Below are 15,513 nucleotides of genomic sequence, written 5' to 3' on the forward strand. Positions count from 1 at the left end.
TAAGGAGAGTAGATCGCGCCTGCCCGAAGGAAACTGCCTGTACTGGTGAAGGGAGCAGGGGGCCCCGGGCCGAGGTGGGGACTTGGGTGACCGGCTGCCTGCGGGCACCCTCGTTCCCGTCGTGGGGAGGGTGCATGGGCCGCTGCGGCTCCCATCTGCCGCGCTCTCTGTGGGGAGAAGGTAGCCATGGCTCTGGGTGTCTCACTCTCGCGGGGCTCCCTGGGGAGAGCAGCTCTGCAATCCCGGAGACAGAGAGTTTCGAGACGGCCTCCGTCCTGGCTGGCCTCACGCTCGTCCTCCCCTGGGCGCTGCAGGTGCGGGAGGCGCAGAAGCAGGACAGACACACGGAGAGACCGCCGGGGGGGGGGGCTCAGCCTCCTTGGGGTCCAGCACCCTCCGGGGGTGCCGTCCCGCTGGGTCTCTGTGGTTCCTCCCACGCTGGCCTCGTTCTGCTCAGTGCTGAGCGAGGGGATGACCTCGGTGAACGAATGCCATCACCCAAAGTGCGTACTGCTAGCCCTTTCCTGGGAACCCTGCGTTTTCCTTCTGAGGCTGCTCCTGGGCTTCCACCTCGTTCCCGTGAACGTCTGTACCTTGAGTGGCTCGCCTACTTGTTGGCCCCGGGGGCCGTGCACTGGTCCGGCCGGCTCGGGGGCGTGCGTGGTGCCTTCCGTCTCTGCTGCCCGTCCGCCCCACGCAGTACGAGCAGACGCTCCCTGCGCCCACCGGGTCGTGCCGGCTGTCTTCCCGCTCAGCTGGCGCGCATGATCCCTTCGAGACACGTGCAGGCTCTCCGACGAGTTCTGAGCTTCGGAAGGGTCTACAGATCTCGGCTCCTGTCTGCCCCAAGCTCTCCTTGTGCCCGGACAGCAAAGGTTTCCTGCACCGCTCAGCTGTGCACTGTGCAACCTGCCGGTGGCCCAGGGGAACCCACATGGGTCCAGATTTGGGAATACCAGCAGCACTGGGTCCCACAGGGTAAACTGAGGTACGGGGGATGCCCCTAATTAGGAGGGATGTAAACTCCAGCTGTCTTTGGTTGGCTTGGGTCAGATATTGGCATTTCTAGATACGTTCCTCAAACGGCACACACGTGAGCTCTGGGAGCACCGGGCATGAGGACAATTGTGTCAGATCTCAGACAAGTGTACCTGTCGCAGCTCTCAGGGACTGGGGGACCCGGAGCCAACCCCCCTCGGCTAGTCACCCGGCCGCTGTCATGCAGTTCTTGGAGCAGAACAATTAACCAGGCTCGCGTCCTGGTGGCAACGGAGGTGACAGCTCGGAGACACGCAAAGCCACGGAAAGCAAGTGAGGCATGTGTTGGGCCGTGGCCTGTGCTCAGGGAAGTAGGGAAGCCTCGCGGGGGAAGACGGGGACCAGGACATGGTGCGTCCACTGGGGAACCGGCAGTACGCGGGACGCGCCTCTGGCGGTGGTCAGGGAGGAGCAGACAGCACCCCTGCCCGCGAGGCCCAGGACAGACGTCGTGAACATTCTGTGACTGTGTTCGTTTACACTAACGTCGTACATCCTAGGTCTGACTGGTTATGCGTGGATAACCGCGTGTGGCCAGCGGCTCCCACGTGCCCGCACGGGGTCAGCACGACGAACTCGTGGGCGCGGAGCTCTGGCTCCGGTTCCGGCGCCGTGACGGGCGCAGCTCGGCTCGAGGACGCAGCGCCACTTACAGACCGGGGCCGCGGCCACCCTGGGTCCGGCGCGTCTGTTGGCACCGGGTCCCCACAGCATCTGCTCACTTCCTGTCTCTGCGTCACTTTTGGGGATTCTCACCATTTTTGACCTTTTCCATTGTTAGTCTCTGCTGCGGGGGATTTGCGATCAGTGATTAGAACTCGCGAAAGTGCAGGGGACAGCTAGCGTGTTTTAGCACTGAATGGTTTCTCCGAGAACGTGTGTGCGCTTTGTTCAGACGTGATGCCGTTGCACACTTACCGGGCCATGTGCAGTGCAGACATGACCTGTACGTGCATCGGGAGACTGGACACGCCATTCGGCCAGAACATGGAACCCACAGTCTCTGGGTATGTCATGCATGTGATTCGCACACATATTTGTGCGACATGAAGTTTACATAAACCGTCCACCAGCTCACCGCTGCGCATGCGGGAACTGGCTCCACGATGTCCTCAGGTCCTGGGGCCGTCCTGTGGGCCCCGCACCCTGGCTTTGGAGAATGACCGACTCACTGGTCCTGAGCACAGAGCCTGAGACGTGAGCCCGGTTTGCCTGCCTGACACGTGGGGGCCAGCGTCGACTTGTGTTTCACGAGCAAACCTCAGGACTGGTATGCGGACGGGGCTCCAAGCATGTTTGCGTCTCCAGTGCGTGGACTCTGGGAGGGAGAGCAGAGCTGGTCGACAGACACACGTCTCCCGAGCATCACGCAGAGGGGAGGTCCCAGGGCTGGTCCGCCATGCGGTGCGCCCCTTGTCCTGCCCGTCAGACGAGCCGCGGTCCTGTGTCCCTCATGTTAGATCTCCGGGTCAGACAAGCGGAGAAGCAGGAGGATGGGCTGTGAGGAGGCTCAAGGCACCTGTTCAAACCCTTTACAAGTCGTCTGAGGACGGGCGCCATCTTACTGATTCTAAATGTCGTCCACTGTGTAAGATGAAACATACCGAAGCCAAAGGAGATAACCTGAAGGAGAAGTAGGAGTTTTCACAGGGGACCAAGTTACATAATAACCTGCAGAAATTGTGAGTTATGTTCCTTTCTTTTTTTAAATTAATATTTTATTTGTTATTTGATAGAAACAGAGTGCACAAGCAGGCGGAGGAGCAGGCTTCTACTGAGCAGAGAGCCTGACCTGGGCCTCGATCCCAGCACCCTCAGATGAAGGCCTGAGCTGCAGGCAGATGCTTTACCAGCGGAGCCTCCACGGGCCCCCAGTTGTGTTCCCCGACAGTGTTTGTTCATGAGCAAGTGACCTGCACCCGAATAAGCATAGCGAACCTCTGAGGATCCTTTCATTTGTTGACTTCTATACCTGTGGCTTATCCAAATTTCATCTTAAAAATAAGATAGTATTACCCCCCCCCAAAAAAGGAGCTAGATGAAGTCAGTAGCTCTCAGGCCGAGACAGACTGACCCATGTTAACCACCGTCTCCCCCGTTCCCTCTGCCTCTCTGTCCTCTGTCTCTCCCTCTCTCTCTCTCACACACATATACACACACACGCACACGCACACAGCTCAGAGAGTCTCCAAATTCTGCAGAATGGACCGGACACGCAGGTGCGTGCGCAGTCGGCGTACGGGTCGGGAGGGCGCGTTGGGGGCACTCAAGGTCCCTGTCCTTCATTCTACTCAACCATGGCTACAGCCGTGGGACGGACACAGTCTGACATGTGTCCAAAGGCCCTTCGGAAACAAAAGCAGCCGACTTTTCAGGGACCTAAGTTCAACAACCTTTGGGGTCTGGAAATTTGCTCTTAGAACCTGGACCTTTATGGCTCTGCCTTAGCGCATGACTGCCGACTCTGCCCTTTGTCAGGAACCGGGATGTCTCCCCTTTGCACACACGCTGCTCTTCCATTCTCTGTCCTGCACTTCCTCTGGCAGGAGGTGCGTTCTGCTTGGTTTCTGCATCCTCGCGGGACGTTCCGTCTTTGGAAACGGGCTGTCCCTCGCGTCGGCGTGGCTTCACTGTGCATGGGCCACCTGCTACACCCAGCCGGGGCCTCGGGCTTGGGCTCATGGAGGAGCTTGAGTAGATGCGTGGGGCCAGGGCCGCTAACACCCGCCGCTGCTGGCACCTTGGAACCACATCTCCACTCCACAGGGCACCGGTTTCAGCTTCCAGACAGGACGGCAGGATGGGCTAGAGGCCCGTGCTCACCTCCTAAAGCTTCGATAGGCAAACCGAGGGCCAGCGAGGGCAGCGACCCACCCACAAGTAGTCCCCTTGGGGCCAGGAGCATCCATGAGCCCATGCCTTGGGGCTTTATTCTGCTTCGAATGGCTGCCATTTGGAATAGGATTATGTTAAGAAAACACATAAGCTGGGAATTCCTTCAAGTGCCCTTAAAACAAATTGAATACAAACGGATTCAATCTGTTCTCTTGCCTCCTTTATTTCTTCTTCTTATGGGCAGAAAGGGCTCCCCCGGCACACTCTACGTGCTGCTCCCATCTTGCGTGCACGCTGTTTCATCCCCGGCAGGTTTTGCCGTCCGGATGTAAGAGTCTGAAAATTCATGAACTACGAGCTCTGATTATATCTCACACTCACGCAAAATCAGTTTGTGTGAAGAAAGTTGAATTTTTACTGCAGATTTCTACCTAGAAGTGTCTGGCTCTGTGTTCACTCACTTCCCCTCCCCGCCCCCATATCTGCACACTAAGCCCGGCTAAAACGACGCTTCCACGGATGTAGGGAAAGACTAATTTTTAACATGATAAAAAAATCATCCCATCTTTCTCCTGTGTCCCCCGCCGTTCTCCTGTTGAAACCTTGCACGCCAAACACACCGTCTTTGTTCCTGTGTCGGTCTCGGAGCTCGGGCCGTTTCTGCTGACCTCGGCAGAAGGCTGGCTCGTTCATGGTGATTTCCGCTCATGGTGAGTTTCCGCGCCTGCGTTTCAACCAGTTCCTCATCAGGGACAGTTCCGGAGAACGACGTGACGGGGTCATTCGCTCATCAATGCCGGGACAGCATCCTGAAGGGGTGGGGGGAGCTCGGACGCCACAACACAGACCCCGCACCACTTTCCTTCTGCCTTTGTCTCCGAGAAACCCGAGCCCGTCTTCCGCAAGTCGTGGGGCGCCTTAACCACGGGGCCTGACCGCCTCGTCCTGCTCGACAGAAAACACCTGCACACGTCGCAGTTAAAAGAACGTTTCTTGCGGAGGAACCGGTGGTGTGACTGCAGAGGACAGCCTCTGCCGGCAGCTCCAGGGGTCCCGCGAGGGCGTGGGAAGTGCCCGGAGGCAGAAGGGGACACGGCCACGGGCGCAGCGTGAGGATGAGACAGAGCCCGAGAAGAGCCGTGCGCCTCAGCGTCACTGTGTCTCTGGTCCGCAGGCTTGGCCGCGCCTGCTGCGAGCGGATCATCTGTCCCCAAGGTCTCTCCGCTGTTATTCACGCTCCCCACAAACCAGCCTGCTCCTCCCTCACCGTGAGCTCGTGGGACGGCCACCCCACGCCCAGCTGCGGGGACAATGACAGCCTCAGGACAGGAAGGGCCTGTGGTTTTCCTAATCCGACCAAACGATCCAGGGAACCGTCCCTCAGAGCCAAATTACCCAGGGCGGTCCCAGGAGTCAACAAAGAGCAGCACAGAAAGGACTTCACGGTTTACAGACGTTCCGGAAGCAGGACGTCAGGAAACGGTTCTGTGTTGAAGACGGCTGGGGCGTGGCGTGTGTCTCCAGTCTGGATGCAAACCGGTGCACCCTTCCTCGTGCAGCTGTCTTCCCTGGCGGCGGGCAGATCGGCACGTCCTCATACGGACAACATTCACACACACAGATGCCGATGGTGTGGACGCATGTGGCTACCACTGACAGTCGATTCTTTTTAGTGGGGTGAACTATGAAACCAAACCCTAACTTATGAGGCATTAAGTGACCACGTTATCTAAATTTCTCAAATCGTAAGAATTCAAAAACATCATAACAAAATCTGTTATTAGAAAAATCTGTGATCCCTGAATACTAACTTTCTTACCTTTAGTATAACAAGGAAACTTTGATTAAATAAATGCGGTCTAGGTCATTGCAATGTATTTTGAAAATAAAATCCTCCACGCAGAAGACCAGGCCAACTGGACAAAATATAATTTTGATTAATTAAATCTGAATTTAATCTGAAATGAATTACTCAGATGTTCTTCCCTGTCACTCAAATACGCAGACAACGATAAAAAGGATGTGAGCACAGTTTGACCAATAGCCGGCACGTGCTGGAAGTCCTTGAATCTTTCTAGGCCTGGCTTTCTCCTGAACACAGCAAGGACATGGTTTCCCCCTCTCTCACACAAGCCCTGAAGACCTCACAGGATCCCGAACCCTAATATGCCCGCTGGGCGTGTGCATGATTAGCAATATTTTGTTTGTCGGTGACAACACTGCTGTAGGGTCCTGGGAATTCAAATAATGATCGAATTCCCAGGTCATAAATAATGGTCCTTCTATAACCTAGACAGTCCATGCTGGAGGGGATCTGACGATGGCCCAGGGACAGGATGGCCACTGAGAGCGGGAACAAAGGAACACAAAAGATTGACTTCACGAGGGAGACCCAGAACCCTGGCCACCAGACAAGAAAGGGACAGCCCCTGCCTTTCCCAAGTGCATGATTTCTGCCAAATCCATTCAAGGAGTGGACAAAGGCACTCCGTTTGGGATGCTCTGTGCTGACAGTGCGTCTCCCCACCGTGAAGACGTCATTATCAAGGCCGGAACTCACACTCGTTGACGGTGATCCTGGCACTAAACTCACCAGGACGGTAAACCAGAACGTGTTCGCTAAGAGAGGACGTGGAAACAGGAGATTGTCGGCTATGACTGCTTGATCAGCAAAGCATTTGGCCAGCTGGGGTCCTGGACCCAGTGATCACGGGGGCCCTCCAACAGACTTCTCTGGGTTCTGGCAAATCTCGGTGAAGTGGTCTCTTGTGACCGGGCCCTGAAGTGATTTCTTCTTAGGAAAGATGCGTCAGCTTGACCCAGAGATCGAGCAAGACTTTGGTGCTTCTTTGCAAAGAACTGGCAGCGATCTGAGCCCCTGGGGATGGTCGTCCACATGGACCGTCACTGTTAGGTCCGAGGGACTCCTGGGGACTGAGGACTCACCCAGGAGCACCTCTGACAGGGGGTGGATGGGGACACCAGGCTGCTGGGGATACTCCCTTGGAGGTCTTAGTCTTAGGAGGTGCTGGGGGGGGGCACTGCTGAATGTGAATTCTGGATCCAGGAGCCTGACAAAGGAGTGTTTATCCTTGGAGCGGACATTCGCCTCCCAACTGTGTCCTTGTACGCTCAGATTCTCACGCAGTACCTGCCAGTCCCTGTCCAGACAGTCCTGCTGGGAGAACTCGGGGCCCACATCACACACACCCACCAGACAGCCGCTTACGCTCACTTACTCCAGTTTTTCTAGAAAAACACCACTCGTTCTGATCTGCTATCTCACTTCAAAACACAATCACATTCTAAGCATCCAAGTTAGGATAATGATTAAAAACACCCCAATCTCAGTGACCACAATCGCCAAAGTGTGGAAGGAGCCGAGATGCCCTTCAACAGACAAATGGACAGAGAAGACACGGTCCATATACACAACGGAATAGGACTCCGCCATCAGCAAGGATGACACCGGCATTTGCATCGACGTGGAAGGAACTGGAGGGGATGTTGCTGAGGGAAGTAAGTCAATCAGAGAAGGACGGTCCTCCTACGATCTCACTCACGGGTGTACTACAAGAATGACTGCAGAGACCACAGGGCCGGGGGGGGCGGTATTAAATAAGATGCAACCAGAGAGGAAGGCAAACCATAAGAGGTTCTCAGCTCTAGGAAACAAACTGAGGGCGGCTGGAGGGGAGGTGGACGGGTGGGGGGGAGGGGGTAGCTGGGGGATGGGCACGAAGGAGGCTCGTGCGGTGACGGGCACTGGGTGTTCTGCGTGACCGAAGACCGTTGAACGTCTACAACCGCCCTGTACGCCGGCCGACTGATCCGAAACAGAAAGGAAAAACCTACCTAAGTTGTCTTGTGGAGCGACTGCATTAAGTCTCCGCTTCTCCAAATTACGACACTCAGTACTTTAAAAGTAGGTTGTTTAAAATGTGAATCAAAGTGCATTAAAATTAAAAGTTTGATTGTAGTCAGTGAAGAACGAACTACCATGCGGTAAGACCCTGCGTTACCTTCTGCACGTCTGCACGGCCGTCCTGGCAGAGCCGACAGACACCGCAGGGGAGCAGGGGGCCGCCGGCGGCCGAGCGCACAGCGCTGTCGGGAGCAGCCGCGCCGCTCACCCCGTCTGCCCCAGGAGCCCGGCCCAGCCGCACACCGGTCACCAACTTCAGAAGTCGGCGACCTCGCCCCGAACCACACACACCCAGGAACGCGTTCGCAGGCGATTTGCCAAATCGTTCAGCTTTCCAGCGTCCCGCACACGGTCCGAGATTCTGAGCACGCGCGGCTCTGGCTGGTCAGGGACGCCGGGGCGCGGGCCCACGGTCCACGCAGGGAGGCGCGGGGCCCCCGGGGCCGTGCTGCCACGTGCGGCTCCCGACCGTCTCCACACGGTGCTGTCAACGAGACGACGGGGAACGGCCTCGGGGCCGCACACGTTGGCCGTGAGGTCGGCCCGTGTGCCCACACGAGCGTGCGGCCGCGTGCCCAGACCTGCGTGAGGGCGCGGCGGCCGCTACCTGCTCGAACCCGCGGAACGTCCAGGCTCCTGAAGGAGGGACGCTCATCGGCGTCGCCGCTCCGGGCTCACGGCAGCAGCCTCGCTCCGTCGCGGACAAGGCGCCACAGTCACTGGCTGACGCCTCTGCCCTTCGTGCGGAGAGGTCAGCCTCCCAGCGCTCAGAGCTGTTAGAGCTTCGAGCCGGAGGAAGAAGCGTGAGGGAAACACTCCCTTCCCTCCTAACACATTTGGCATTTCTCTAAGCCGATAAAGACTACATCTCGATTCTTCAGAAAACGCCCACCTTTCTCTAGAAAAGAAGTGACTTTTAGGAAAGGATTATGCCCAAGTCACATTTATGGGTTTGCCCCTGACAGGAAACCGGACATAAGGGCAGAACCGTCTTCCATTTATTGCCCAAACCCTGGCCACCCCCGTGCACCAGGCTTTTGTGTGTACATGTCACTCCCAACACCGGACGCCCAGGTCAGAAACACGGTTCTCGGATATGAAGCAGAGGACGGGGTCAACGCACGATTTCATTTCAGCACTATTCCTTCCCACCCCGGTCCGTGGCAGAAAGGACGACAACCGGCAACACACAGACAAGACTGACCCCCCCCGTGGGTGCCCTGGGGTCCTGCCCAGCCTCCAGCCCCCGGAAGGCAAGCGGCTAGGCCGTCCCCACACCAGCCTGGGCTAGCGCGGCAGTCCCGGGCAGGGCATCCACGGTCACGGAAGGTGAAAGACCAGGCGCGCCGCCCTGAGTTTCCAGCTACAGCAGCTCAGACAAGCGACTGCCCCAGGGGCCCGAAGGCGCCACGGCCCGTCTCGGTGGTGAGCCGCGCGGACTGGAGCGGGGCGGCATCTGCCGTCCCGCAGGACAAGGAAAGGGACACTTTCAAACCCGTGCAAAGGATGCGCGATCGGTACCCGTTTCAGCCTTGCGCAGGCCGACTCGTTTTGTGAGTGAGCAACCGTGCAACACCGGGAGCGCCGCGCCAGTGCACCGGCCCCAGACACCGCGGGGCGCCTGCTCCTGTTGTAAAGATTACCATTGTCGTCCTCCTCCTCGTCCTCCTCCTCGTCCTCCTCCTCGTCCTCCTCGTCCTCCACGTCCTCCCCGTCCTCATCGTCGTCCTCCTCCTCCTCCTCGAGCTCCTCGTCCTCCTCCCGGTCCCCCTCCTCGTCCTCCTCGTCCTCCTCCCGGTGCTCGTCCTCGTCCTCCGAGAAGTCCTCCTCCTCGTCCTCCTCCTTCTCGTCCGCGTCCTCCGACCCCTCGGTCTCGTAGCACTCGTCCACTGAGGAGCTGTCGGCTTTCACGGCAAACGGCTTTCGCTTGGGAGCAGGTTCCTGGGGCTGCTTATCCTGCGTTTTTCTTTTTTTAGCCAAGGGGCAGCCATATACGCTGTGGAGACAGAGAGAGAGAGAGAGAGATCCGTGTCACTGTCTTTGGATGTTAGAGCACCAGGGTCCCAGGTCAGGGGGGCCGAGACCCCGCGTGAGTGCCGTCCACGCAGGGACGGAGCCGAGACCCCGCGTGAGTGCCGTCCACGCAAGGACGGAGCCGAGACCCCGCGTGAGTGCCGTCCACGCAGGGACGGAGCGCATCCGGTCCGCACTGCACGGTCTCCCTGCCCAGGCCTTGGTTACAGCCATTGCGCACAAACGCAGAGTCCCATGACCCATGGCGTTCAGGAGGATGCTTGGTGACGCACTGCCCCCACATCACGCAGGTGACGACACAAATTCACCTTTTTAAACAACCAGCCAAATACGCCTTCAGTGCGATGTACATTCTACCAGAAGACTGGGTCCGTGCACAGTAAGTTAACACACACACACTCTGTGAAGTATGAGAATATGTGTGTTGTGAGAAAGCTCTGGGTGTACTTGGATCTTTCCACCCTACAGACAACAGCGTCGGTAAACAGAACACACTCCTCGGAGGTGAACCGTGCACGCCTGTTGCTGAGGACAGCCACGCGAATGAACTGTAAGCAGAAGATCATCTCGACTTTACAGAAAGCAGCTCAGCATTAGAGGCGGTCACCCCTAAATCTTGCTGAAACTGGCGCAGACTTGGGTCAGACCCTTAGAGCAGGCCCCCAGCCCCGCTCGCTCAGGAAGGACAATTTTCCCAAGTGACGTTAATTACAGCGTTTGTCTTCCTGGAAACGCCACAGCTGTAGCACCGGGGAAAGACACGGGGGCACAAAGAGAGACGCTCCTTTTGTCTAGAACAAGATGCGCCATCTCCGTGACTGACTGAGCAGCCGCAGGGCTCTGATTAGCTTTCGGACCTGAAATGTGGAGCACGGATCCTATGCACCCATTTTCCGAGGCTCCTTGGTGCCGGGCCCAGGCCCTGCCAGATTCAGAGGGGAAAGACACAGATGTAGACAGGGGAGTGTGAGACCATGTTGGAAGCAATCGGTGTGGTTCACACGTGCACAAAGGACCACGTGCCATGGGCATGTAGGGAAGGGCTGTTGAAGGAGCGGAGGGCGTGTGATCAGGGCTGTGACGAAGGCACGACAAGGCCGCTACATTATCAAGAAAGAGGAAGGCACAGCGGTTGGAGGGAGCCAGGGCATGCCCCAGAAGGACAAGGCTGGGGACACCCAAGGAGATGCATGAAGCTATTCAAATGCATTTTAAACAAAACAGAGACTTTGCAAAGATATGAACATAAGAAAGAGTATGATCAGTGCAGAAAACAGACAAAAAACCAAAGGTGCGAGGTTTAGAGTGTGTGGTGGTGGGCGGGAAGCAGGAAGGTGGCCGATGTGAGCCAAGGTAAGGAGCCGCCCACCAGCCTGGGGACTCAGGGACACACCTTGCCCGTGGGAGGGGCGTGAGAGAAAAGGGTAGGAAAGGGGGTCACTCGCCAACCTGGTGTCAGGTGACAGCCCTCAGAGCCTCTGCCGGACACTCGAGTCCCTGATGAGCTCGGGGGCGGCCCAGAAGAGAGAAGAGGAGGGAGTTGGACGGATGGCGGGTTGGGGGGGTGAGCACCAGGAGGCGTTCTGCTGGGAGCACAGCGCGTGTGAGCTGCCTGTGGCAAGTCTCACCCAGGGAGGGGTTGGACAGACGCTCGGTTTCGTACTTCAGGGTCCTCAGCTGTAACCCAGCGCCTCGCATGCTTGCTTCAGGGATGGAAGAAAAAGATTAGTGCGGCACCTGGTGCAAACTCGGGCCCCAGGGAAAGGCGGTGACCGCTCTTAGATCATCCCTGCGACTCGTGTTCCTGCTCAGGAGCCCAGCAATCCGGCAAGCCTGCCCGTGTGCAGTTTTGGACGCTCGCCTTTGGCCGCTTGTCACTGCTGTCGACGCTTCCCAGACAATTCAGACCGGGGCGCGACGGGAAGGACGATGAATCCATGTCTCAGCAAATGATTTCTTCTGCCGGCTCGGGTGCTTTCATAGCCTAGTGAAGATAATGTGATTCACCGGCTGCCCTGGGGGCCGCTGGCGCACCCAGAGCCAAGGAACTTCCTGCCCAGCTGAGAGCGGGACTGTGGTCAGTCCCTGCTTCAGTGCCGGCGTCCCTTCATCTGTCAAGCAAGGGCCACGGGTGACTCCCGAGACTCCACCCTCTGCAAAACCCAGGGTGATCAGTCATCGGCCTTTGAAACTTGGATATCTTAAAAATGTAGTAAATCAGAACAAGAATAATCCTATAGCCAGAGAAAACCTGGAGAGAATACGTCTTCATCTATACAGCATTTCTAGGACGACATGAACGAGCTCTGAGCTTTCTTCTGTGTGTCTCTTTCCACGTCCTGGGGAGACCGAGTCAGTGGCCTTGGAAGGCGCCGCCCTTGGCTGTCCTTTGTGGTGTGGACCCCCGGGTCAGCACGCTGCGGCCGTGCCCAGGCTGTGTCTGTCCAGCTGAAGATGAGTGGCAAGCGCCTTGCTGCGCCGAGTCGGCCCACGGCGTCCGCTCACACCCACCGAGGAGCCCTGCTCGGCTTCAGGGCTCCCCGCACAGCGGGCCCCACAGCGGAGCACCAGGCGTCCTCCGACCATCAGATCCATGCAGATCGCCGTGAGGTGAGGTACACTCAGCCGACTCCAGGCTTCAGCGACTCTACTCGAAATGCTCCAGGACAACGGGCAGAGGGCGACTCCGGGCAGAGCAGCCAGCACCACGGCTGGGGCTCCTGTGTCACCTCCCCTCCATCCGCACACACCCCGCTGCCCGGGGTCTCTCAGGGCCCACTGGTGACTCAGACTTTAAATGGCCGGGGGGTTAATTTTCAGAGCCGGAGCGTGGAGATGATCTCTAGAACAGAGGCTGCAGTGAGAAGTTCACAGAGCTGGACTTTGGTCTGGACGCACAGGCTGCTGGGATTCTGGAAGCTGATCTGTCGGGCTAAGGGAGAGTCTGAGAGCCTGGGTCTGAGCTGTATGTAGGACACTGTGGGGGGGTTGGGGGGCGTCTGGCCGTCTGGAAGGCTCCTCCTCAATGTCTGCCTACCGGGGCCTCCTGTTGCCATGTGAGGACAGGAACCACGGCCCGGCCCCCCTGCTCTGGTTCCTTTTCCCATCTCCTGGCGCCCACTACGGCTCCCTGTCCTCTAGAGCCCTCTGCAGTGGCAAGGAAGGGGAGTGGGGGAGAGAAAGGAAAGGAGGGAAAGCAGAAGCGCCGCTGAGTCAGACAGCAGGAGAAGCGTGGGTGTGGAGCGGCAGGGCAGAGTGAGAAGCGGGAAGGAGTCGGCGTGTGCCTGCCAGTCTCCGCCGGAGCCTCACCGAGCGGGTTCCGGGTTCAGCACAGATGCATTCGGCAGGCAGGGTAGGGACTCGCAGGGGACGGCACAGGCTGGGCCCTGCATCCCTGGCTCGGCTCCGTTGACACCAGGATGGGCTCCTGGACACTGGCTGGGCCTCAGCTACGTATCTGTGTCATGAAGGTACTGCCTGTCCTTTGTCCCAGCCCGCTGAGCTGCAGTGTTAAAGCACTCAGAATTCCCCAGCGGTCTCTGCACGGTTCCTGCTGAAGTCTGAACTCCCCCGTCTCCTGCTCTGCCTCCGTTTATGACTTTGGAAACCATTTCAGCTAAATTTCAGGCTGGAGTGCGCTGACCTCACACATGCAGGACTTTTTGCTGATTCGCATGGTCGGTGCTCAAAGCCTTTCCCTGTGTCCATTAAAGGGAACGGGGGCTCGTGCGGCACACTTTCTGCAGACACACTGCGTCTGCCCCTCTCCTACTGGATCCAGCCTCACTGGCCGCCGGCTCCTGCTGCCGACTTTAAACGTGGGAGCAAAATCCAAACCTGCAAGGGAGATTTCATTCATGCGTCAGACAGCTGGTGGCCGGCAACCTGCTCGAGTCCCCAGAGGCCATCTGGCCTACGAGACCCCGGGGTTTAGACCGTTTCAAAACCCAACTTGCAGGACAATCCTGCAGCCGGAACCCACGTTCTGTAACATCGTAACATCGTGTCTGGGACGAGGTGGCCAGCCCCCGGGAGCAGAGACGCCGCACTCCCAGGAGGACTGGTGCTGCCCCCTCCCCCGGCAGCCGGTGTGGCCCACCCAGGGGCTATAAAGGTGGGCGTGCTTCACAGCTGTGTCCCTCACAGACTCAGCTGGGCTCACCACCACCAGCATGGACGACTCTCTGTATGAGGACGACGGACACCCATGACCCTGACGGTCTCCGCTTTCCAGAAAACACATGGAATGCACGGTAGAGCCTAGGAATCACCAGGAAGCTGACAGGAGGGGGAAGCTCCAGGTAAGCAGACGCAGCAGGTGCGTGGCTGCCCATGCCCCCCGCCTCCTGTGCGGGAGCGCCTGAGCTCTGCCGAGAGTCTGGGGTCTGGGCCACTGCTTCAGTCCCCAGTTCTGCTCCTCAGCGGCACAAGCAGGCCCCAGCGGCGTACTTCCCGTGGTGGCCGTGGAGCCTTGCCGACGCCCGGGGGTCGAGGAGTATTTGCTGAAGGAACAGACCATAGTTTCCTCCAGTTATTAAAAGTGGAAGCCCTCGCCCCGTCCTGGGGTGGCGGGTTCTCCTTCACGAGACTGGAAGACGGCCTGTGTTTCCTCGCCTGTGCATGTTGGAGCCGGGAGGCCCCGGTGCGGCAGCGGCCAGTCACGTGTGGCTGCGCGATTAAAGCTGAAGAGAATGAAAGGAATGAACTCTTCAGGGGCGCCTGGGGGGCTCAGTGGGTTAAGCCGCTGCCTTCGGCTCAGGTCATGATCTCAGGGTCCTGGGATCGAGCCCCGCATCGGGCTCTCTGCTCAGCGGGGAGCCTGCTTCCTCCTCTCTGCCTGTGTCTCTCTCTGCCTGCTTGTGATCCCTGTCTGTCAGATAAATGAATAAAATCTTTAAAAAAAAAAAAGTGAACTCTTCAGTCAGGCAAGCCACATTTCCAGTGTCCCAGAGCCGCGGTGGCGAGCGGCTAGCATGCTGGTTGTCTCCGTCGTCCCAAGCAAGCCCGGGGGCGGACCCGAGCCAGCCGTCCGGGACACCGCGGGCGGGCGGCAGGCGTCTGCAGAACGAGCCCCTGCTGGAGAGGACAGCGGCTGCCGCAGGACGACGAGGAGGACGGACAGGGACGCCCGGCGTCAGGCGGCGCTCAGGATTCCAGAACTCGACCTCGAGAAATCTCCGTCTGTTCCTCGAGTCACAGACAAAAGCTGCCGGGCTGCCACGAGGACCGAGGAAAACGGCAACGTGTCCGTTTCCCCGTGTCTGTCCTGTGGCTGGCAAACATCAGATTCTCCTGAAGGAGTGAGGCCGAGGGGCTCCCTTGTCCCCAGCTAAGAACGCGCCTCACGGAGCAGCACAGACACACCCACCTCCCAGGGACGCGTGGACAGTTCCCGGATGGAGACGATGGCATCACGGCCGGGGCGGGCAGGGGACAGACAGACGGCGAGCAACGTGGCTGCCCCGTGGGAAGGACGGGCCACGTCTCTGCAGATGAAAGAGGGCCGACGCCATCCCCCACACAGAGAGGCTGTGAGTGGCGTCTGAGCCCCAGACACACACAGCGCTGGGGACACCGGTGCCCAGAGGAGGTTTATCCATGTGTTCGTCCTCGAGCCCGGGACTCCCTGCAGGGTGCAAACGGCAGCCCACGAGGACCACCTCCCCGTCGGCCTGAAGGAG

At 58.4% G+C, this 15,513-nt stretch overlaps 1 protein-coding gene across 12 annotated transcripts in view; it reads right to left on the reverse strand.

Annotated features, from left to right (window-relative positions):
- MYT1L (myelin transcription factor 1 like) overlaps positions 1 to 15,513 on the reverse strand; it is a 393,417-nt gene that overhangs the window by 88,909 nt on the left and 288,995 nt on the right. For all 12 annotated transcript variants that reach the window (XM_044262156.1, XM_044262153.1, XM_044262152.1 and 9 more), the window contains one exon: positions 9,442 to 9,794. In XM_044262156.1, coding sequence (XP_044118091.1) covers positions 9,442 to 9,794 — 353 coding nt within the window. The remainder of the gene's footprint in view (positions 1 to 9,441; positions 9,795 to 15,513) is intronic.

The sequence above is a fragment of the Neovison vison genome, chromosome 8, assembly GCF_020171115.1.
Source record: "Neovison vison isolate M4711 chromosome 8, ASM_NN_V1, whole genome shotgun sequence".
In the NCBI taxonomy this organism is placed as follows: Eukaryota; Metazoa; Chordata; class Mammalia; order Carnivora; family Mustelidae; genus Neogale; species Neogale vison.